General features: G+C 35.8%; 1 protein-coding gene and 1 pseudogene across 2 annotated transcripts in view; both read left to right on the plus strand.

Moving 5' to 3' along the window:
- Positions 1 to 25,363, plus strand: part of SPATA17 (spermatogenesis associated 17) — a 149,363-nt gene that overhangs the window by 49,612 nt on the left and 74,388 nt on the right. For both annotated transcript variants that reach the window (XM_058669739.1, XM_058669740.1), the window contains one exon: positions 18,939 to 19,062. In XM_058669739.1, the coding sequence (XP_058525722.1) occupies positions 18,939 to 19,062 (124 nt within the window). The remainder of the gene's footprint in view (positions 1 to 18,938; positions 19,063 to 25,363) is intronic.
- LOC105942301 (junctional adhesion molecule A-like) lies at positions 11,932 to 14,979 on the plus strand (annotated as a pseudogene).

The raw sequence follows: 25,363 nt of genomic DNA on the forward strand, positions 1-25,363 counted from the left end.
CTTTGTCTTTCTCAGAATACCTTGAGCATTCAAAACCTATGTTTCGCTCTTCCCACCTGCAAGACCTCTAGTTTTGCTTTCTTAAGAAAGTAGTATTTATAATTTAATATGTGGTGTTCTGTATCTTATTTATATATGAGCCTGTATTTGTATCTCCTTCATTTTGAAAATATAAAATTATACCACACTTAATTCTTCAACTTGATATTCTCAATGATAATTAACAACTTGACTATTCTACCATAATTGAGGGCCTTCCTTCCATGTTTTAATGTCTGCTTAACCTTCCAGGTATGAATAAACATTAATTTATTCAGTCAGTCATCTTCTGAAAGAAAGTGAAATTATTTCTTATCTTTTGCTGACACGGAGATCAAGCTGTACTGAATATCCGTGTATGAATGCATCTTGCTTTGCCTTTTCTTCTCTCGTGTAGGTACTAAAGTAGCAACTTGTTAAATTCTTTAAACTTTTCTATAAGAAATTAGAGTGAGATTTTATGAATTTATACATTGAAAAATTGACATCTGTCTGTATTGTTTTTAATTAAAAACACCTCTTATTCATTCACAAGTCATTTAAACCTGTTCATGTTTTTGAATAATATGTTTAATTTTTTATTATCTGTTAAATTTATTTCAAAAGCGTTTTTGGTTATTTGTAAATGATGTTTCTTGGAATTTTGCTTTAATTTTAATGGCAGAAAAAACATTCATTTTAGTTTTTAATTTTCATTTATTTAAGCAGGGAGAAAGGGAGCAGTAGACACAGAGAGAATGAGATAGTGAGAGAGAATGCCCTGGGATATCTGGTCACTGCAGCACCACACCGTTGTTTCCATTGCTTTCCCCGTCCTGAGTCCACAGGTGCCCCTCTGCCTTCAGTCTGTCCTATTTCCTGGAATGTGCCCTCTCTGCTTCTCACTATTGAACATTTCTCCGTGTGTTTAAATGTGTCCTACATTATTCTGCCATCTTGATTCCATCTTTTGCCTATTCTAATAAATTTTAAAGGCATCTACAAGGGTTATTACTTTTCTTGAGATAGCAATGTTTCTCCATTTTCATAAAATAAAAGCACATTTTTAGAATTGTGTTTCTACATTTTAAAATCCTATTTTTCTGTATAAAATGAAAATCACTGGAATCATGCCTCTGGTTAACTTTTACTGTTTAACCAAGATACCCGAAGCAACTAAACACAATAAACATTTATTGTGAATTGTGAATCTGGGGTTGGACTTTGCCCTTTCCTAGGTTCAAGGTCTTGCATCAGGTAGCAGTTACACTGTCAGCTAGGAGTGTTGTCTCATGTGAAGGCTCAATTGCGAGAATAGTTGCTTTTAGGCTGTCTTGAGCGGCCATAAACCTGGTGGCTGCTCAGTGGTGTCCCTCACTTTCTCAGAGCCGTTTATAACATGGAAATTTGCTTCCTTTGGAGCAATTGAGTAGGAGTACACATGAAGGCATCAAAGATGGAATCTGTGCTGTAACCTAGTATCAGAAGTGACACCCTATTACTTTTGCTCTATTTTGTTCATTCGAATCAAGAAAATAGATCTGTCTGGAGTCTAAGGGAGAAGGGAGGGGATTCCACAAAGGTATGAATACCAGTCGAGATCCCTAAGAAGGCATCTGAAAGACTGCCTTACTTGTATCTTTTGTTTCAATAAAGCATGCTAATTTTCAGCATTTGTCCCTAGAATAAAGGTTATTTTTCATTTTGCTAGTGGAAGTTTTATGTTCTTTTAAAAATGATTATGTTTCAAACTGTAACATTTTCTCAAAGCAGTTATGATTTATCCCAGTCATTTACATCAAGAAGTCTTAATTTTATACATTAAAACACATATATTTACAAGACGAGCAGATAGACAGACATCCAGGAAGAAAGAGCACCTAATGGGGTTGCCTCGTTTCCGCATGCAAAGGGTTCTGGTTGGGGCTAAAGCCAAGAGTCATGATCTCAATCCACATCATCTGTGTAGGAGGCAGAAACCCAATCACTTGAACCATCATCAGCGCATCCCAGAGTAAGCTGGAGTCAGGAAAGGAAGCAGGTGTAGAATAAACCCAGGCACTCTGATATACACTGTGAATTTTCTAACTCTGAGCTAACTTTTAGACCAAACATTAAAATTTATGAAGCCTAGAATCGTGTGTATGAACGATCTAGTCCAGATCTCTGTGTTTGTGAAGGGTTAAATTATTGAAAGAAAAACCATAGTCTAGCATTCTACAGCAAGATTTGTTTTATATTTAATTTGTGAAATGTACTCGATCACATTAGATTTAACTTTACCTTATTTGCTTTTCTGTTAATAGGATAATTGTTCTATCCTATAGTTATTAGTAAAGATAAAGTACATAATACATACGCAAAAATATTTTTTAGCAAAATGAACCTATTAAAAAAGATGAATGAGACTGATTAATCTTAAGTCTCATTTTTCTTTTGGTAGACATGTTGCTTCATAACCTCTGGCATGATACACAAAGATTGCTCCAGGTTATGAAAAAATTATGTTACGAAATTAAAAATTAGCTGTGGCATTTTCTAGCATTAATAAAACATCACTTGATTGGAATTTGGAAAACTCACTTTTTAACTTTTGCCAAATTTAAGATTAAAGTAATGTATTTTCCCAAGTTTAATGCTTGAATACAGTTCATAGTAACTCTTTAGAATGTAAATGTGAATCACCAAAATAAATTAGTGTTTCAAAATGATGATTTTATATGATATGGTTTAACTTGAAATAGTTTTTGTAGACATTAATCTTTACCTGTCTTTTCACGGATCATGTAAATATTTCTAAAGTATGTGTTTGCTTTGTTTTTAATATAACAGCTTTATTAAGATAAGATCACATACCTTAGAGATAAACATACTTATTTTTAACCATAATCAGTTTAAAGCATTGTTACTAACCTAAAATGAAACCATGTGCAAATTAACACACATCCTCTAATATTCTCATTCCCTCTGGGCAGTAAGTAATATCTGGTCTACTTTCTGTCTCCATAACTTTCCAGTTGTATACGTTTCTACAAACTAAATCTTATAAGATGTGGTCTTTAGTGCCTTCTTTCTTTCACTTAATGTGATGCTTTCAAAATTAACATTGTATCATATGTCAATTCTTCATTTCTCTGTATTGCCAAACAATATTATAGTTTTTGGATAGACCACCAATGTTCAGTCCATTAATCATTTCAGTTGTTTTTCCTTTTTGCTGTCATGACCATGCAGCTATGAATAGTCATATATGATCATATGCTGTCATTTCTTCTGAGTATACATTGAATTTCACAATTTAAGATTAGAAAAAATTTGAACATTGACTATGGACTCAGATAAATAGCAGTTAGAGTTAAGTTCTGCCATTTCTTAGCTTGGCCTTGAATAAGCTGATTAATGTTAGAAAAGTCAGATTTTCTTTTATCAGTACTTTGGGGCAGTTATACTTTCCAGGTTTTCTTGAAGCATTTAATACATTGAGCAGTGAAAACATAGTTGTCACTCAGAAATTAGTGACAAACTAATCAAGGACAAACTAGAACAAATAGAGAGCTAATACTTATAAATTCAAGAAGTTGGGAAAACATTCATTCCACAATATACACGTAAAATCTGTGCTTAAAAATAGAGAGAGAAGGAAAGATTAAGAAAATAATTCGATGTGGTACATTCCCACAAAATATTCAGTAGGACAAACCAGTGGTTTGTTCTGAAGTAATACACCTTGGATGAGTCTAGTGTCTTGCAAGAATGGTCCTGCCCTTGTAGTCCTCCATTCCCAACTGCTGACTGGAAGTGAACTGAAGGCAATGTGAAGTTGATGTGAACATGTTGGTAGATTGAGTGCTATTCCTGAATCAGCACTTCTGCAGAGTTTGTGATTGGTCTTGTCATTCTTGTCCATTTTAACTGATCCATGTCAGAGCATACCTTTGATCCATTGCCTATGAGATGGAAGCTTGAAGGCTGGCATTCTATGTGCATATATTAACAAAAAAACATAACTGTGGCATGACTCTCCTTGTGTAACCGGAGCTGAATATCTAAATTTTAGCAGAACTGAGAATCCTGGTCCTATGATCTCTATCACAGTACTTGTTCCAGTATGATTAATTATTTTCATGTATACAAAATGTACTAAATGATAGAAAGAGCTTAGAACATAAATATCCCTCAGTGGTCTACATTTAGCATATAACATTAAATTCTGGATGTAACTATACATAATGAAAAATTTGCATCACTCAGGAACCAATCAAATGTTAAACGGTTTAGAAAGGTGAAGAAGACTAGAATTCAGAAGCCTGAAGAGAGATCATGATATCTGTCTTTAGCAATTTCAAGAGCCATTACATGCTGTATTTGTGAAAAGGAGAAAAATGTGGACGAACTGGTAGATTTGAGAAACATGTTTCCAATCCTCAGAGCTACTCAGAAATAGGCTGATTTAAGAGATACAAATGCCCTGACAGAAGGATTCAGAACTTATATAGAAATGATTTCTGCATTTTATAAGATATTAGAATATTTCTAGTATCCCTTTGAGACAGAGATAATTTGCTAGCATGATAACAAATACATCAAAAAGATACAAAAGTCTGTATTTACTGTGAAACTGAAGTTATTTTAAAATTCATAAAAGTCTAAGAAAAATGTAAATGAGCTTAATCTGTGGCATAATGGATTCAAACTACAGTATATATTATAAACCAGTCGTGTACCATGACCAAGATGGATATGATAATACATGTAAATCAAGATGTTACAAACACACATAATTATATATTTAAAATCGTTAAATTAAAAGTGTTCTAGGTTGGGTATCATAAAAATGTTAAATTCTTTCTAACATTAAAAGCTGTTATTGAAGTGATTTATTTAATCCTGAGGTGTAAGGCTGGTCTTACATTTCAACAGATGTAGAAAGTTATCTCAGAGATGGCACCATTTCCACAAAGTTTTGGAAAAGAGTATCTAGTGGATTTATTATTAATAGGAGCATTATTGCAATTTTAATGTTACATTAAAAAGTTCTTAGATTTGTTTGCTTGCCAAAATGTTAATAGTCACCGTCTATTAATATACATTATTATGTTTTTCATGATCTCTGTAGTGCTGATGAAATATCCCATTTATGAGAAAAAATCAACAGTGCTTTCTAGACCCTGAAGCAGCTCAATCATATTGGCATGTGCTGAGCTTTTTGCTCAGTTTCCTTGATTATTCTTATATCCATACATTCATATACTTAGTGTGGCATATAAAATTAATTCTGTGTTCTGTGACTATTGCTGTTACCTTCATACCAACAACTCCTGGTAGTACTGTGAGAAATTCACTTAGATCTTAAAATTCAGTTTCTCTCTGTGCCTTGTGCTTCTTAATTTACACTGTCTCTGTTTTCAGTGATGGTGATTACAATACAAACTAACAGCTTGCTGTCTCAAAATATGTATACCAGTATTAGCATTAAATGCTGTGTTTGTAGTAGGCTATTACTCACTTATTTTCACGGATAAAGCCAAAAAATCCATAACAGTGAAGTTTATGAAGGCATGATTAATTTCTGGGAAACCTAGATTTTGAGCATAAACATTTCTCCTTATAATGTTGTCTAGGAGCCTTAGCACATTTCCTGTCATAGTCTTTAAGTAAACTCAGGCTGGCAGCAGATCATATAGAGACAACCAATTCAACAGGCTGTATATAAACCTGGAGAAAATGGAGATCACTCCTGCATCAGGGAAATACATATTAAAAACTTCTTGTTCCTTGGAGTTGAGGTCTTTTAAGGAATTAAGCTATGTAGGGAGCACATTGCCCATTGTGCTATAAATGACAAGGAGTAGGAACATGAGGAAATCAACAAGTCCTTCCAGACTAGTGGCTTGTGCAGCCTCTGGAAACAAAAGCGGCAACACAGAGTGAAAATGTACAGGGTGGTGTTGGTATTTCCCCTCCTTTGGCTGTCACATCAGGATTCTTCAGAACTTTCACCAGCTTTATATTAAAGCCACAATAATATTTATTAGAAGATAGGAAAGTAGACAGTAAAGTTTGAAATGCATCTAGTTCTTTTTGCATTGAATACACACATGAAAATACTCGATTCTTCTTGCATGCTTGTTGTAGACAAATAGCATTTTAACTGGGTAGTTGCTGAAATGATACAAACATAAAGAAAAGTACTTTACTTACAGTCTCATAAAAATCTCCGCTTGCTTGTATAGCATACCTGTGTGTTCTTGGTAAATAATAGTAAGAGAAAGATCACTCTAGTATGATTTAACCAGAAATGTCATAATTACTTATCAAGACAAACATTTACATGGACAAATTGAAACATCACAAACAGTGTCCAGCTCAGTAACTGTGGGCAAACACAATAAATCATATTAATGTAGCACACATTGTGTGGATGTTGTTTTGCAGGGTATTTCGTTACTCCACTCATCCTGTGATGGAATATCTGCTCTTAAGTCTCAAAGCTAAGAACATAAAACTTAGGATTTAAGTAAAGTGTCAGGCTAAATACCACGGTTGTGACTGGGCGAGGAAAGGGGAGTTGTGCTTAGGGCAGTTTTGTGGAGTCAGGAGGAAAGAATTCCAATCACGTCACCCAGAGATTCTTTCATCCAGTATCCCCAAAAGCCAAAGCTTTCAAGTAAATAATATAATTAAGCGACTTGCCGTGATTCAGGTAAGACTAAAATCTGGGAACTGAATTTAAGTAGTTTCCAGCCAAGCACTTGGGCCATCTTCTGCTGACTTCCCAGGCACAGTAACAGGAAGCTGACAGGAAGCTGAACAGGAAACTCAAACACCTGCTTGTTTGGGAAGCCAGCAGCAAAGGACTCAGGTTACCCTGCTGTACCACTACACAGGCCCCAGATGTGTTGTCTTAACAGTAGTAAGTATGTTTAAGAATAAAATCTGGGGTTAAGCCTGTTTGTAGCAGTAGGTTAAGCCTCCACCTGCGGTGCTGGTATCCCACATGGGCCCTAGTCTATGTCCCAGCAACTCAACTTCCGTTCCAGCTCCCTGCTTATGGCCTGGGAGAACAGTGGAAGATGGCTTAAGTTTTTGGACTTCTGCATGCGTGTGGAAAAGCTGAAAGAAGCTCCTGGCTCCTGGCATCAGATTGGCTCAGATCTGGCCGTTGCCTCCAATACATTCTCTTTGGAACATCAGATTATTCCCTGTAAATGTATCTGTCTGCTTGCAAATCTGGTAAGTGTTCTGATGGTTTTACTATACAGCTTTTTTTTCCTATTTCAGAATGTAATCATGAGGAATTAACATTCTTCCAAACCCATTAAGACCTTTCAAAATTGTTTATCGTACACCACCTTCTATTTTATCATTTCCTTGGAAGGAAAGCATTCCATGATCCAGATCCCAGATCCTGGTGTGAACATTTCTAAAGGCTTTGGTAGTAAAATGTAGAATACTTATTTCTTTCCATAGCAGTTTTAACTCCGGTTTTTCCTTTTCTTTTCTTTTAGAAATATGATTCTTGATACCCTTTTTTCAAAAAGATTCTTTGCTTTTTTTCTTTTATCTATTTTTAAATTTTTGGGAATAGCAAATTTTAATTTAAATAATGGTCAGCACTTCACTATATATGCTTTATGTAAATTTTATGTAAATTTTAATTTACATAATGGTTAATGCTTCACTACCTAAGGAGTTCAACAAATAAAAAATTGGTAGTTCAACAGGAATATAGGAAGACTATAAATAACAATCAAATAAATATAAGCTGGGCATAGACAAATACATGTGTTCCCTTATATATGATAACAAAAACATATAAATACAAAGGAAAGCTTTATAAAAATTCCACGTATATCTATTTTGCTGCAAATACAGTGTTTTGTTCATCTTTGTTTTAAATCACTCGTTTGTTTTAAATGTGTATTTTATTACTGTTGTAGTTTTATTGATTTGTGACTATTTTTCATTTTAAAGAATATATATACATTTGACAGGGAGGGTCACACAGCAGGGAGAGGGAGAATGACAAAGAGGGATATTGCTTATCTGCTTATGTGCTGTCAGTGGCTATAACGGCTGAAGCCAGGAGCCTGCAACTTCTTCTGAGTCTCCCTTGTGGTTGTGGGGCCCAAGGCATTTGCCATCTTTCACTGCTTTTGCAGACACCTTTATCAGGCAGCTGTATTGGAAGTACAATAGCCAGGACTAAAAGTGGCGCTTGTATTGGTTACTAGCCTCATTCGCATGTGAATTATGATAAATTACATGTTAGAAGATTGCTTGCCACAGCCAAGATGGATATAATATATATAAATCAAGATTTTACACATGTGTGTTCTGTGTAGAAGTTTAAACATATTTTATATTATGAAATATTTTTAAAAGAAATATAATTTTTATCAAAAAATATCAAATTTTACCTTAGCAATGATGTCCAAGTATTTTTGTTTTCATATCCCTTTGCCAAAATCTGATTTTAACTTTTTTTAACTGATAAGCTAATGGATGGAGGGATTCTAATTTTGTAAATCTATTTTCTTTATATGTAAGAATTTAAATCTGTTGTTATTTTTATTCTTGAATGACTTGCCTGTTTGTATTTGTTCCATTTGACCAATTTTTAAAATGATGGTGATGATTATTATTATTTTTCCTATGGAAGTATAAAAAGCCTTGGTATGTTAGGAAAACAGATTATTTTTATTTCTGATACAAGTATCTGTACAGTTCTCTAAAATATATTTATGGGCAAAATGAAACATGCTGGGTTGGCATTGTGGCATAGTGAGTCCACTTTTGACATATGTCATTTCATTTGGGTGTTGGGCAATGCCAGCTCCCACACTTCTGATCTAGCGCTCTGTTAGTATGTCTAGGAAATTAGTCAAAGATGGCCTAAAGACTTGGGCCAGTGTGTCCACGTAGGGACCCAGATGAACTCCTGGCTCCTGGCTCCTGGCTCCTGGCTCCGGTTGATCTGGCTGTGGTGGCCACTGGGGAAGTGTACCAACAAAGCAGTGCTGTCCTTGTCTCCCTGTCTCTCCCTTTCTCTCCCTTTCTCTCTGTATTCTTTCAAATAAATAAGTCTGGTTAAAAAATTGAAACATGTTGACCATTAACTGGTTTTTATTAATTCTTTATGCTTTGATTTTTTTAAAGAACATTTATAGAATATTAAAGAATGTCTTTTGATACTGCACTAACATTTGATATTGAACCTCTGAGGGCTATTTTTACATAAGGAGTAAATTTGAAATTCAGCTTAAAGCTTTTTGAATGACTAACACTTTATTTCAATATTATTCATTACATAATTGATTTAGTTATTCCTGTTAAATGACATTTGTTGCAGACCAAAGCTATACATGTTACCAAGTCTACTTCTTGATTATTTTTGTCTCATAATTTTTTCGAGGAGTAATCCTAAATAGTCACTTGGCTTAAGTAATTATGAATTATTTTTATTTTTTCAGAGTATAAAGTGACCGCGTTCTTATGTTTGTCTGCATTTTGAATCAGTTTGATTTGTTGAAAAAAATATAAAAATGGGTTCTAAAAGATATTAAATGTACAGTGCAGTGTAATGTAAAATAATGTTTTCATAACGTGAGTCTTCCTGTCAAGTAATCTCTCATTTACATGGACATGTTAAACAGTGTCCAGAAGCTGATTGTTATGATTGCATTCATATGTTTTACACATGCAACTCGTTAATTTTGTTGCTTGGAATTTGGCATTTTTCAGTTTATTCATGATTCATTCTATTTCAGTTTCTAAGTATTGTGTTTAATATTTGGATAGAGTAATTTTATGATATTGATGTCTTTAATCAGTTCTCAAGATTCTGCAATGTTTTGTGCTTTTTCTAGAAGTCTGGATATTGATTTGTATTCTGTTTCATTAACTATCTGATATTGGTTGGGGAGTGGTGAGGGAGGAGAATACAGAAAACAGGAACTTTCAGGTTGTTTCACTGCGAATATTGATGCCATGAAGAGGATCTGTGGGCAGTTGTACTCCTCATAGGACTTACTTCCTTAGTTGGCTGTATTCAGCAGTTCCAAGGCTTCTTTTTCATATTGTTCTCCAGTCTGGTTTTATAGTATCCTCTTATTAAGATATGTAGGTTTTATTTTCATAACAATATTGGCAATTTCTCTATTTCCTGAAATAGTTCATGATACATAGTGTTCATTAAAAATGTTTATAGGAGCAAATTTGAATGCATAGGTGTTTAAAAGAGTTGGTAATATATTCTTTCTTAGTACATAAATATTTGTTCATGGGGTTATAAATTTTGAGGAGTTGTATTTAACTTTGAAAATAGTATTACCCACTTCCCTATCCCCCTGAACCTTTTTTTTTTCTTTTCTTTTTCTTTCTTTAACTGTAATTAACTATGTAAAGATTGTCAACAACACAATAAAATAGATTATAAAAAAAAAATTAAAAAAATTAAAAAAAAGAAAATGGTAAAGTCTGGTGCTTGTAAAATATATAGTACTACTTTTACATGTTATTCCTCTTGGGTCTTACAATAAAGGTATGATTGTTTTAGGTACTTGATAGTATCAGAGGCTGTTTGATGGAGATTGGACAGTGAGAACAGAATCGCAATGGAATCTCAATAGTCTTGTGTTTTAAGCCAGATTACTTACTGTTCTTGTATACTTTTCAGCTGTAGAAGTGTCTCATGAAGTCATTCAACTATTAACCCACTTAGTTCATGTAATTTTCTGTGATCTCTAATATAACTTGACTACTTGCCTGAAGTACATTTTTTAAATTGCCTTCACAGTTTTAACTTACCTTCATATTAGTACCAGATATTTAAAAAGTTTTTATATTGGCAGACTATCTAATATTACCTTGAGTTTTGTAAATACAACTTATAATAAACAGATATTAAAAAATTAGTCATCACCTTATTATAGTATAACAGAAGAAGTAGTCTGAAATAAAACATGTTCCCAAGACAGAAGTCTAGGAATTAGTCTTCTAATCAAATGCAGCTATTTTCACTCGAAAAAAAAATTACTAATTTTTATTGAAAAGTCAGATATACAGGGAGGAGGAGAGACAGAGAGGAAGATCTTCCATCCGATGATTCATTCCCCAAGTGGCCGCAACGGTTGGAGCTGAGCCAATATGAACCCAGGAGCCAGGAGCTTTTTCCAGGTCTCCCATATGGGTGCAGGGTCCCAAAGCTTTGGGCCATCCTCGACTGCTTTCCCAGGCCACAAGCAGGGAGCTGGATGGGAAGCAGGGCTGCCGGCATTAGAACCAGCGCCCATATGGGATCCCAGTGCGTGCAAGGAAAGAACCTTAACCACTACACTATTGCGCTGGGCCCATATTAGTACTCGCTAACAGATTTTTAGCACTTTGTATAAAGCATGGTGTTAATTCTTTTATATGCATTATTTCCTCCAGTAATCTTACACACACACAACTGAAAGATAGATATGATTAACTCTTCCATAATTAAAGCAGAAATTTTATTTCTGTCATTATATCTGGGACTTATGTGTATGTTCTATTTTCCATAAAATACTTAATTGAGATCTAAATTTTAATATAGAAATATGATTTAGAAAGAGTCAACGTAGAAAACAATTATGCACATAAGTAGACAATAAATTATTTCTTAAGTGATTAGTTGGTAGAATGAAGAAAAACACAAGGTCAATGCTAATATCAATTTTTATATCATATCACTTTTAAAACACAGTAAAAATGATCCTTTTATTGTTATCAAAAACATTTTATTTTAAAGCTAACCACAAAGCCATTTATTTTTATTGAGCAAATTATTCTAAAGTTCAGGCAGAGACTGATAAACTCAGGTTTTGATAATTGAAAGATATTTGAGTCATAAATATGATTGTTTTGTAGGTATATTCAGTAGGTAACATGTCAGGTAGCCTCTGTAAGTGAACTGTCATGTTACTTCTTCTATTTTTTACTATTCAAACTTAAGTTTCCATTTCACAGTTTATCTAATGTGAATCTCAGCAGCTAGGTAGGAAGGAAGGGGGCAGTGCCATTAAGCTCTAACAGATCATTGGCTGTCAGGTAAGCCTTGTTGTGCTGTCCATCCTCATTTAACTATCCCACAAGATCTCTTAATGAAGTTAAGCCCCAAGTTCACTCCAATAATTCTATGGCAAGAGTATGTGCATTGTAACAATTCATCACTTGTCAGGAAGGCACTTTTAGTTTATACATTTAATAAGGGCATCCTCTAGCTTGGTTAATTAGAAGTGAACAGTTTGCATATTTACTAAATGTGGAGTGTCATTGCCACCACGGCCTATTGCCTGCATGAATTATTTCTCTATCTGCAATAAACAGCTGGGTAATTATTACTGCCATAATCAGATAAATTCCCTCTGTAAGGCTTTTCTTACATGGCAATTCTTTGAACTCATCCAAAGCTGAACAAAATTTATGAACTCTACCAGCTAAGCCCCTTTTTCATAACATGGTGTCCATGTTCTCTCTTTCAAGGTCAGGTGTAGAACATCACAGATATTGTGTAAGTAGGGGGAATAAACATCATTACCTAAAGACAACATTTCAACAAACCACATTTTGAAATGTGATATTCTGATCTCAGCTCACTAAACTGTGGATTTATCTCATTATGTATAGATGATAGGCTTTCTTATGGAAAGGTCCAACCTAGGAGATAAAGAAAATAACACATTGATTTCAAGAAGCAGATTAATCTGCAATGTTACCTACACATGTAACTTTTTCTATAGAATTATTTTATATATTTGAGAGTACAATCAATACAGTCATTGATTTGATAGAATTTGGATAATACGTGCTGGTATCATTTATAATGTAACATATATTGCTTTAAAGTCTTGCATTTCTTCAAAGTTATTAGTGACATGTTTCGTATAATCAGTTTAAAATATGAAATGGTATGATGCGTTTGATGATAACCTTTTCACATACTCTTCTTTTTAGCAATAACACATTGCCTTTGACACTTTTCCATTTCTCATGTTTTGAATGCCAAGTTTATAAAAAGGAAAAAAAAATCCCATCCCAAGCAAGAACCATTGAATGGAAAACCCTCATGTGTTGGGTAGTTAACTTTTTTTCACAGTAAATTTTAAGCAGTTTACAAAAGAACATAGAAGGAACGAGTAAATGAAACAAGAGCCATCATAAAGGAAAATACAGGTGTAACTATAATGCTGTGACTACTCAGAGAAGATAATTAGGTAAATATGCCCTATTTAAGTAATGAAGAAACATCACTGCATATGCCAAGAAATAACTTTTCCTAATAGTGATCCTAGAAGAAATTTCACATGATTGTTCACTAAGAAAGATCAAGTGATATAATGGACACTATGTTTCTAAGATTTTTTTTCCTTTTTGATGAATAAAAAAAAAACGGCTTGCACTTCAGACCCCCCTCTGTTGTGATGATTTTGGATAAGAAGAAAGACCAAGAATGTAGCATTAAAATGTTCATGTGAAAACAAGAGACCAGTTTGTGCCCAGGGCCCCAATGGCCATCGCTTGGGGAGTTAATCATGATGGTGGCAAAGGTAGACACTGGGAGGAAATAGTTGCTTCTCTGCACCTCAGCGGTGCTGTGCTCCTTAGTGTGGGGCAAGGGTACAGTCTACACTTTTGAACCTTATGTCTGAGCTGCAGAAAATAACCCCATCAAGTTATCCTGCACCTACTCCAGCTTCTCCAGGCCCTGTATGAAATGGACATTTGTCCAAGGCTCAACCACCAGTCTTGTCTCCTATAACAACATGATCACAACTTCCTATGAGGATCGAGTTAACTTCTCACCAAGCAAATCACCTTCAGTACCGTCACCTGGAAAGACACTGCGATATATATACTTGTATGGTTTCTGAGGACAACAACAACAACTGTGGGGAGGTCACCATCCATCTCACTAAGCTTGTGCCCCCATCCAAGCCTACAGTCAACATCCACTTCACCACCACCATTGGGAACAGGGCAGAGCTGACCTGATCAGAACTAGATGGTTCCCCAGCCTTGGAATACACTTGTATGCATGTATGGGGCACTGATGCTCACAGCCTTTAGCAACTCTTTGTATACTCTGGACCCCAAGTCAGGGGAGCTGATGTTTGATCCTGTGTCAACCTATGAAATATGCTCGTCAGGCACAGAATGGTTTGGGGACACCTGTGATGTCATATGCTGTGAATGGATGATGTAGAATGAATGTGGGGGCATCATGGCAGCTGTCCTAGTGACACTGATTCTCCTGGGAGTCTTGAGTGGAGACATCTGGTTTGCCTGTAGCCGTGGCTACTTTGGCAGAACAAAGAAAGGAATCTGGAAGAGGTTCCTGGCTCTTGGCTTTGGATCAGCTTGGCTCTTGCCATTGCAGCTACTTGGGGAGTGAACTAGCAGACGGAAGATCTTTGTCTCTGTATCTGTCTCTTTCTGTAAATCCGCCTTTCCAATAAAAGCAAATAAATCTTTAACAATTTAGCAAGCAGAAAGGAGAAAGACTGTTTTAAGGAAAGTAGATCTATAGCTTCAGGTGCTAAACTCATATTCTCTCTTCACACATAGATATGCAGTTGTAATGTTAGTAACTATTGATCAAAGAACAATGAGAAATCATTGAAATTATTTAACAGCCATATAATTTTTTTCTTTGTGTATTCTGTAAAAGTTACTTTCTCAGAAACAAATTTCTACTGATATTTAACCAAGATACTGTTTTGGACAAAACATGTGTAATGGATGTCATATTGTGGCTTAATAGTTTTTGGAGTTAAATCTGCATCCAGATTCTAACTTGGACACTTTCTAGTCACAGGAATTTATGAAGATGTTTAATCTCTGTGATTCTTATTTCTTAATGTGTAAAATAGTGGTGAGGATATTATTGAAAGTATTAATTATACAGAAGCAGATGTCATAGCCAACAGCACATAAAGATGATGTTTCTGACACTGTTTTTGGGTGGTTCATGACCATGGCAGCAAGTATGTTCAATAGAAACAGACTCTGTGATACTGACTTAGGGAATCAGATTTATTAGGGGAACTTTTCTAAGAGAAGGGCTCAGCAGGACAGAGGGACAAAGTGAGCTACATTGGAGGGCTCATCCAATCTCAAGTAGTTCTGGAACTGGATAACCACTGGCGTGCTCCTAAGTTGAGGCAAAGACTCTGGGCACAAATTCTCCCTCAATCAGCAGTTTGTGGGTGCAGGCTTAGCAGAGAACTGGAGCCCCTTGTGAGATAGAGCTGCAAGCAGACACTGGCCAGCATTTCCGTAGCTGGAGGATTGGATGTTTTGATTCTAAAGAAGGACTGTGATAAGATGAGCTCCTGCAGATGTAGCCACAGTTTTGCATTATGCCACGGTGACATAATCTAGCACAGTAGACATGCTTGCTATCTTTAGCCACACAAACTTTCTCTAGGTTTGGAAGGAGAAACAATTGTTAGAACAGTGTGTGGAGGATAGAAACTGGGAAAATCTATTTTCATAGTTCACTTGTGTCTTCCATTTCGCACTGGTCATGATATACCTCAAGTCCCCCAGACTTCATAGAAAGCCAAGCTCCAGCTCGTGCTTTGTGAAAACTGCACACACATCAAGAGAAAAAAAAAAAAGGAAGACTCATTAGGAAGTTAGAGAAAGCATAAAAGATTTGTAGAAGATAAAGTATGTGGTCTTGTTCCTGGCTGAGAGCAAACGTTCAGTAAAGAGCTAGCAGAACACTTAATATGACCAGTTAGCACTTGGTCTTTATGTCCATTAACTTACTTGATTCTCACAATAGCATTAAAAAGAAGACAAGAATGCTAATATATTTGCATTTCACAGATGAGGATACTGAAACCCAGAGAGGTTAAATAGTAAGTAACACAGCGAAACTTTTATAAGCAGATGCCATTTCAGGGTCTGTGAGTAAGCAGCTCCGCCATACTGCCTCCTAGTGGCTTCGTTATTATCATTATTGGAATGTGCGAATATTTTTTTAGTCTTACGATTGCCATGAGCATATTGCCTTGAAATTTGGAAAGCATTGAAAAGGTTCTAGTAAATTTGAAAATTTTTTTTACTCTGACGTCATAACAAAACACAACATAACACATAACAAAACAGTGCAGAAAGGCTTGGGACTTAGCTGAAGTGCTTCATACAGTTGAAAAGTTGGCATTTAAAAAAATCTGCATGGCTAATTTAATTTAATTTAAAAAGACTGCATGTATAATTTTAAGTGTGTCAGAGCGGTGATTGCAGCTGTCATGGAGCTAGAAAATCTGCAAATCTAGGGGTTCTAATTCCATTTCAGCCTTTAGCAAATTTCATTAAAGTAGGATATTTGATTTCATGTTTATGTGTCTATAACTTAGGATAATGACTAAGAGCTATCCCATTTATTACAAGGCCATTTTTTGAGGTTAGAAATAAAAAAACATCTAAAAATTTAAAATTTTATTATGGTACTTTCAAAGTACTATGCTTTAAATTATTTCAGATTATAAAATAGGCAATTTTATGTTTTTTCTGGAAACTCCAGCTAGAATGATGTTCATTTTTTTAATTTTTAGTGAGATTAGAAGTTCTGTTATACACTTCACACTGAACAATATCTTCATCTCTGTTGACATAACAAAAACTCATATGTCAAAGAGAAATAATTTATCCAGCTGATCTTCCTACTTTCTCATTTAACAGAGAATTTGACATGAATATAGCTGCTTTTTAACCTGTCCTCATCGTGTATAATATTACAATGAATAAATTAGGAGCCAAAATTATTTTTTTCAGTAATTTTATGAATTTAACAAACTACTTTTGTGTTTATGACATACTAGTTTTCCTACTGTTCTTTTTGCTTTGTTGAATTCAGTTTTGAACTATCACAGTTCCTTTTGCGTCTCTTCTGCGTTTTCTTTATCTACTGGAAACCAACACTGTGTGTTTTGGTGCCCAGTTTTAGCTGTCCTGACCTCCCCTATGAACACGCTGCATTATCTGACGTTTCCTTATCCTGAGGGTTAATTGTTTTTTTCTACTTTAAAAAAGTTACACTTTCAGTGTTTGTAATCAGGTTCTATGGACAGCTTTGTGCTATGCTCATTCACAGATCCTTCCCATTCTGTTGGGCCTTTCTTCTTTAAGATCTCTTCATGTTTATTGAATCATGTATAAAACTTGACATCTTGGTTGTACTTTTTGGTTTTGCGATTTTTAAAAATTATTGTGCTTAGCTATGAAGCAATATAAAATAAGATACATTCTTAGTAATTATCTCTATAGCGGCAGTTTACTGGTTATTTTAAATTATCTGAAAGGCGTTGAAAAGTTGTTTATTGAGTAAATATTTTACATGATGTTAATAGTAAAGTTTAAAATTAATAATGTAGTCGCATTTTTATGTAATGTATTATTGTTATTTTTCCTGGTAAAAATTCTCATTTATTTTTATATAACTGCTTTGAAATTTGTACCTTAAGGACAAAGAAAGGTCACCAATCCCTCTAACTCCTGGTTCTTTGTCAAAAATGGACACAGTTAATGAGGTTTGTTTGGTACAGAACAAATTCTCAGACACAGATAGAGATCCTTTCAATGGAAACAAATTTGTTTGGCTCTACCAGGTTACTTAGCGATTAATAATAGGCTTGAGATGCAGGTCGTAAAGGTCATTGTACCACCTTGCCAACACAATCTGAATGTGCAGCCCTGTCCAGCTCTCTGGGTGCGGAAGCTCTCAACATGCCATGCACAAAGTAAAACAGGCTATTTTCTGACTGCTTTTCTTCATATTAATAAACAATTTTCAAGAGAAGGGTGGCAAAATGGGGGCCATGCCACTCCAAGTAATTCATTTATTTTGCAATTTAATCTTAGGCTGAAAAAAATTGCTCTGCTGCAATAGCAAAGCATGGTGATTTTTAAACGTCAGTGTGTTTCATAAGTAACCTTGTATGAAGTATTGTATTAGTAGCCTGCAACAGAAAGTTGCAGCAAAAATATTTCTAGACATTGAAGTAGAAAAAACAATCTTTTTTTTATTTGTGGAATATTTCTTTGCTTTCTTGCCCTCACATATTTCAGGAAAATGCTCAGATGATTTACTTGAAGCTGTACTTATAGAACTAGACACTAAGTCAGTATTTAACCTTTGAGAAGTTAAATTTGTCCTTTGGGATGAAAAGACATAGTAATTTACATACATATAAACATATATGTACATACATATATATAGTTGATAGTGTATTTTGTTGTTTAGCAGATGTTTTTCATATAGTAGATTGCAAAGTGAATTTTTGGATTAAATTATTTAAATTATGTAAGTGATGAAAAGTTTATTTTTTGCCGTATTTGGAGAATATATAATTTGCCTAGTCTCTGTATTCCAGTTGTTGATATGCTATGACAGATGTCAGCTTTTTAAATGTAGCATAGGCTGGTATTGTTTTGATGTTATTCGCTTTTAACTTACATAAGCTTACAATAAATTAGGCATGATTATAAAACTACTCATGCTTTTAAAATTAGGCAATTAATTAGTATGTAAAATAGTTGATTAGAGATTTGTGTAAAAAAACCAAAATGTGTAAGAAGTTAATAATTCGCATGCTTTTTTGAAATATGTAACAATATCCAAAATAGCTCATCTTCAGCCAAAGAAATTGATTATGTAGCAAATCAGACTTCATATTTGTTTCAGTATTTATTAAGGTATTAATATTTGTTTTAGACATATTCATTAAAAACTCACATTGTAAGTATTACTGGTAAAAATGTAATTATACTGCTATTTTTGATGGAGGGTGATGGCAGTCCCTCAGAAGACTTGATTATCATTTTTGAATGAATTAAAATGGTAATAGATGTACCATAAGTAATTGCAGATGGTTTTGATGCAGGGAGACACTGGAGGAGTTTGCAGAGATGCAAGAGAGAGAGGAGAAGAAGGCTAACCTGGAAAGAGAAGAGAAGAAAAGAGATTACCAGGCTCGAAAGATGCATTACCTCCTCAGCACAGAGCAGGTTGGTCCACCAGTCCCTGACAGCTCCCGTAAGCCACTTGGGCCTCGAGCCTGACAGAGATAAACTAGCAGGCTGAATGGGACATGACTTGCTGAAAAGATATCACAAAGACACTACTTCGAGTTCAATTTCGTACTTCTGTGTAGGTGCAGGCAGGCAGCATGACTCGCCTGTGACAGCGGCTTCATAGAAGGCGCCTGTCCAAGGCTGGCAGAAAGGTCCCAGTCAGCACTGTGTTCTGCCGCGGTGATAGCACAACACCAAGGGCATGACCTCACTCTCAAAACTCATTCTGAGTGGCTTATTATAGTGTTGGGAATTGATCACGAACTGGCAACTTATTAAGCAGAGGTGCTTGCATGTGTTTCTTTAATAGTGCTGATGTTGAGATTAAAACTGTGATTCCACCCTTTCTAAATTTTGATACAAGTTTTTGGGTAAAGCTTTCAATTTGCTTCTGCAGTTTTGTATTCATATAAAAAAATAAATGTGGAATTATGGAATTTGAAATGCATAGCAATACATTTTTCTATATTTGCTAGTATATCAATAATATGAATTTTCTCAAAAATTCTAAGCAAATGTGTTGCCTATACAATATTCTCAGAAAAAAATTTAAATAATAAGTTTAGGGATTAAGCTATATATTTTTCTGTTTGTTGTGATTTTTTTAAATATTAATTACATTTCATTTTATGACACAGGTTTATAGGCTCTGGGATTCCCCCGACCCCTCCCTGTGCCCTCCCCGCATGGTGGATTGCTGCACCTTGTTGCAGTATTACAGTTCAAATGCAGTCCTGTTTCTTTCATTGCAAGCATGTCCAGCATCTTGTTGTCCAGAAACATTCAACAGTTTCTTGGGAGACCATCTCTGGTCTGGAAGCAGAGCTGGCAGAATATCATCCTGACCAATGAAAAGCCACAACATCACATCAACAACAATTTACAACATTATGGAGTTAATTGACATGGTACTGAGTGACCAGCATGTTAGAGAATGCAAGTTCTTAACCACATCCTGTGATTACTTCATTGACATTTCAATTTTAGTTTATGTACAACCAACATCTATACACCTTAAAATGGCTATAGGGTACGATTCAGCTGTCTCGTGTCTATTTTCATTTTAGTATTTAGCTGTTTGTAGTGCTGAAGCATAATTTTCACTGAACTTGGTAGGTTTTAAGGTAGTCTAAACTGGCTTATAACTCTAACAAGGCATATGTCAACAGTTGAGGTGCAGAACAGTTTTAGGAGGGGTGTGCACAGACATCTTCAATACCTTACTGAGGAGTAACTTATCTTTTTGTGTCCTACCTAGTAAGGTATATGTGAGTCCAAGCTGACCATTTCCTGTCTGGTTCTAACCTTTCCTTGTTGTTCTTCTCTATCTACTCTAATTTTTTTTTGGTGGGGGGCACTCCAGAGCAACCCTGATTGTCATTGCAGGAGAGGGTGGGGATCCAAAATTGGAACTAAGTAAGGACCGGAGAAAGCTCCTCTCCCGAGTCTCAAAGGAAGTTTACTGTTCTTCTGTTTCTGAGGCCACTCAGGGCTCCTGGCTGTTGTTCTGATGACTTTGGATCCTGCAAGGAAGGATTTGGGTTTCTTCCATCCCATGTGGTAGATCCAAATGGGAGTGGATGACCTCAGAGTTCTCAGCCTCCGAAGGCACTCCAATTTCCCGTGGTCTCCTTGGCAGTTAGGATGTAGTCCTTGGTGCCCATACTGATAGTCGTTGGTGAGGATCCTGGAGTTTCCAGGGTTGGGATACAAGTCTCCTCCTGCCCTCCTGTTCCACTCTGTGGTTCCTCCCCTCTGCTCTGTGCATATGACCTACTGTTAAGAGGTTGTCAGGATCGCTGTTTGTCCCGTCCAGCAGGACAGTCAGCGGGGGTCGCGACCAACCTAGGAGAGAAAGGGGGACAAGAGATACAAAAAACAGATAGCAAGACAGCATGTCTGATCAAGCTGACCAACTTTATTTTTCACACACAAAGCTGTATAATCTGCAAAACAGAATCTGTGGGTGAGGGAAAGAGGAAATAGGGTCCAGGGTATGGTTTCACAGCTCTTTCTGGGTAGCTATTTCCAAAACCCCCCTATGTTCACAAGAGGATGCTGGCAGATAGGGCACAAGCCAACATCCTGTTATGACCACCAAGGATACTCAGAGCATGGTGTGTTGCTAGCTGACTTGTAAACCACAGGGTGTCTTAAGACTTGGTTTCTCTTGCACTTTGCTAGCTGGTACTTTTTCACTGACCTAGATCTATATTAAAAAATGGCTTCAGTATGGCTATAGTATATGGCTCCCAACAGCTCTTGATTCCCCCGCATGTCTTTGTAGTTTTGCTATTGTCTAATACTGATTCGAGTCTGTTATCCATAAGTTACTTGTTATGATCTTGATAGGTTATAATTAACGTCTTCCTCACACAGTCTAAGGAGGTGGAAGCTTTCTCTGCTCCCCTGCCCCATTATGGAATGACATAGGGTCTTAAAAGTACGTTAGGTTTTACAATTCTTTGATGTAGATCGTAAGCAGTCTGACTCCCATTTTTTTGGTTCATTAATTACATCAGAATATCTTATTGCATGTGATACAGGCTATTTGAGGTTGAAATAATATTACAATTTACAGGTGCTATTTTTCGGATTGACATCATTTCATCTTAAATTAAGGCACACTTGTGGTATCTAACCTAAGCTATATTTTTAAAGTTTTATTATTTTCTATTGAAAAGTCAGATATGCAGAGAAGAGGAGAGACAGTGAAAGATCTCCCATCTGATGCAACGGCCGGTGCTGTGCCGATTCAAAGCCAGGAGCCAGGAACTTCCTCCAGGTCTCCCACATGGGTACAGGGTCCCAAGGCTTTGGGCCATCCTGGACTGCCTTCCTAGGCCACAAGCAGGGAGCTGGATGGGAAGTGGAGCTGCTGGGATTAGAACCGGTGCCCATATGGGATCCCGGGCATGTTCAAGGCGAGAACCTTAGCCGCTAAGTTACCGTGCCGGGCCCTGAGATTGAGCTATTTTCTATTACTTGAACTCTGGCCAGAAAACGTGCAACTTCTGAATTTATTTTTTCTCATGGACATGCAAACATAAACAGAGTCACATATTCAATGTCTTCAGGTGCGTACATGAATTCCTAGTGGTAAAGAATAGGACCCCATAGGCCTAGTGCAATAGCCTACCGGCTGAAGTCCTCACCTTACGTTCATCACTGGGATCCCATATGGGTGCCAGTTCTAGTCCCTGATGCCCCACTTCCCAGCCAGCTCCCTGCTTGGGTCTGGGAAAGCAATGGAGGACGGCTCAGAGCCTTGGGACACTGAACCCACATGGGAGACCATAAGGAGACTTCTGGCTCTTGGCTTTGGATCAGAATAGTGGGGCTCTGGTCATTGCAGCTACTTAGGGAGTGAATTATTGAATGGAATAGCTTTCTCTCTGTCTCTCCTCCTCTGTATATCTGACTTTGCAATAAAAGGAAAAGAAAAAAAAATGTATCTCAGAATTAATGTGGATTTTCTCAGGATAGTATGACTTTTGGATGGGAGGAAATTAAGCTGGGATTTAAAACCATTTTTTAGTTGTTCACAAATGAATTCCATGCTTATTTAAAGTTTTTTTTTCAAATTACATTAAATGCACGCTTAAGATAAAAGTTGGAATTATTTATTAGAAATACTTGTGTGGGGCCCAGCACAGTGGCCTAGTGGCTAACATGCCGGAATCCTATATGGATGCTGGTTCTAATCCCAGGAGCCCCACTTCTCATCCAGCTCCCTGCTTGTGGCCTGGGAAAGCAGTCGAGGACGGCCCATAGCCTTGGGACCCTGCACCCACGTGGCAGACCTGGAAGAAGCTCCTGACTCCTGGCTTCAGATTGGCTTAGCTCTTGCCATTGCGGTCACTTGGGGAGTGAATCATCGGACAGAAGATCATCTTCTCTGTCTCTTCTTCTCTCTGTGTATCTGACTTTGCATTAAAAATAAATAAATCTTAAAAAAATTCTTGTGTGGATTTGAACTTTTAATCCCTACGGATATGTGAAATTTTTAAATAAATATACTAATATAGACACATTTTTTATAAAAGATTTTCCATTTTATTGGAAAGGCAGATATACAGAGAGGAGAGATGGAAAGAAGATCTTCCATCCAATGGTTCACTCCTCAAGTGAGCGCCACAGCCAGAACTGACTCAATCAAAACCAGGAGTCGGGAGGCTCTTCTGGTCTCCCACACAGGTGCAGGGCCCCAAAGCTTTGCGCTGTCGTTGACTGCTTTCCTAGGCCACAAGCAAAGAGTTGAATGGGAAGCAGGGCCACAGGGATTAGAACTGGTGCCCATATGGGATCCTGACATACTCTAGGTGAGGACTTTAGCCATGAGGTTACTGTGCCGAGCCCAATATAGACCCATTTTTAAAAAGAATTTATCAAAGTAGTAAAAGTTTTGTAGATCTTTTTTAAACGATGTAAATTTAGTTGCAATATTAGCAACGAAACATTATTTTTATTGGCAATTTTGATCAGTTGGGACTGTTACTAATATGGTCTGTAGAATATTACTGTTTTATCGTATTTTTATATAACTGAAATAATTTAGGTGGTTAGAAATACAATAGGTGAGTAGAAATAGAACTAAATTCAGACAAATATTGATGTAAAAAGAGTAAAGATATTATGAGCCAAATTATCTTTATGAATTCAGATATGTATAATAATTAATCCATGTAATAACAATTTAAGTCATTATGCTGATACGTTGATGTATTCATATACTGATAACAACTCTCTAAACTCTAAGCATATTTTTAGTATAAATCCAGTACATATTTTAAAATGGTTCCAGATTTTTTTAAACTGGTATTAACTATCTCATCTGTATTCAAGCAAACATGTTAGTACTAACAGAAATTACACAAGTAAATAACTAATATTGCAATGAGTGAATTAATAGACCCCTCAGGGTTTTATTAATTAAAAAGTTCAAGTCATATTAAAGTACCTTTTGTATATGTTTATTTCAATCGGAAAGCTGAACACGGTAACTTATTTGCATAAATAATCAATCACCATTTACTAGTAGTAATAAGGTTAATTTGTTGCTGCAGACATAATAGGATTAGTCAATTATATTTCCCAGAATATACTATTTGTTATGCGCCCCATCACCTGTAAAACAGGATTGGGTTTAGCACCCTTATTAAATGAACACATCAAAAGTCTTTGTCCCTGTAAAAGTTTTATGAAAAGAAAGCTAATATTAGTTGATTTGAATAGGTAAAATGCAAACATTGCTTCCATTTCTAAATTTAATTTATCTTTCTGCAAAGATTGATTGCTTAATAGGGTTATTTATTTTGATTCAGTAACCAGTCAAACTAAATCTAACATGCACAGGATATATTTTCTTTGAAGAAAATCTCATTTATAGATTTGTTTTATTCCAAATAAACTGACTTTCATTTCATTGCTCTTGTTCTTGGGTAATAAATTATGTTGTCTGCTCCACCTACTGGTAGATACGTGCAAAGGCTTATTGTTAGATTCATTAAAGCACACTTCTAAAATATCCATAATTTTATGAATCTTCCTGAAGATCAACAAGATATAAATGTAAAATTCAAAACCCAAATTATAAAAAATGTTTGGAAATACAAGATTGTATACAGAACTATACACAGTATAATTACAGGAGTAGTATGAATGGGTCTCTGTATTTCATTTTAGCATAAAAAGAGTCAGGCCTTAAATAGGTAGTTAGGATGCCATCATGCCTGCCTTTCATTTGGGTGTGCGTGCTCTCACTCCGTTCTCAATCCCAGCTTCTTGCTAATGTGCATTTTGGGAAGCAGCAGGTGAACACTCACACAGTTGGGTTCTTCCCACTCACTTCTAAGACCCTGGATTAACTCCCCAGCTCCTGCTGTCTGAATGTCCCAGGTCCAGCTGTTACAGGTGTTTGAGGAATAAAAGATGGATGGAGATGAAATTTCATTTTCTCTGTCTCTCAAGTAAATACAAACTTTTTCTAAAGGAAAAATAAATGTTACAGAAATAAGAGAATACATGTATATTTTCCTTTAGTTATAACATATAGCAGTTTGTATATATTCTCATTAAGCCTAAAATATAAATGCTTTAAATTTAATTTAAAATTTATACATATATTGTGCAAAAATATTCATGTCATCATTTATATAATAGATTTTTATGTTCTTCCAATAATGGGTAATGAAATGTATGTAAGCACACTAAAATAAGTATTTCTATTTATTTA

This window comes from Ochotona princeps, chromosome 10, assembly GCF_030435755.1.
Source record: "Ochotona princeps isolate mOchPri1 chromosome 10, mOchPri1.hap1, whole genome shotgun sequence".
Classification (NCBI taxonomy): domain Eukaryota; kingdom Metazoa; phylum Chordata; class Mammalia; order Lagomorpha; family Ochotonidae; genus Ochotona; species Ochotona princeps.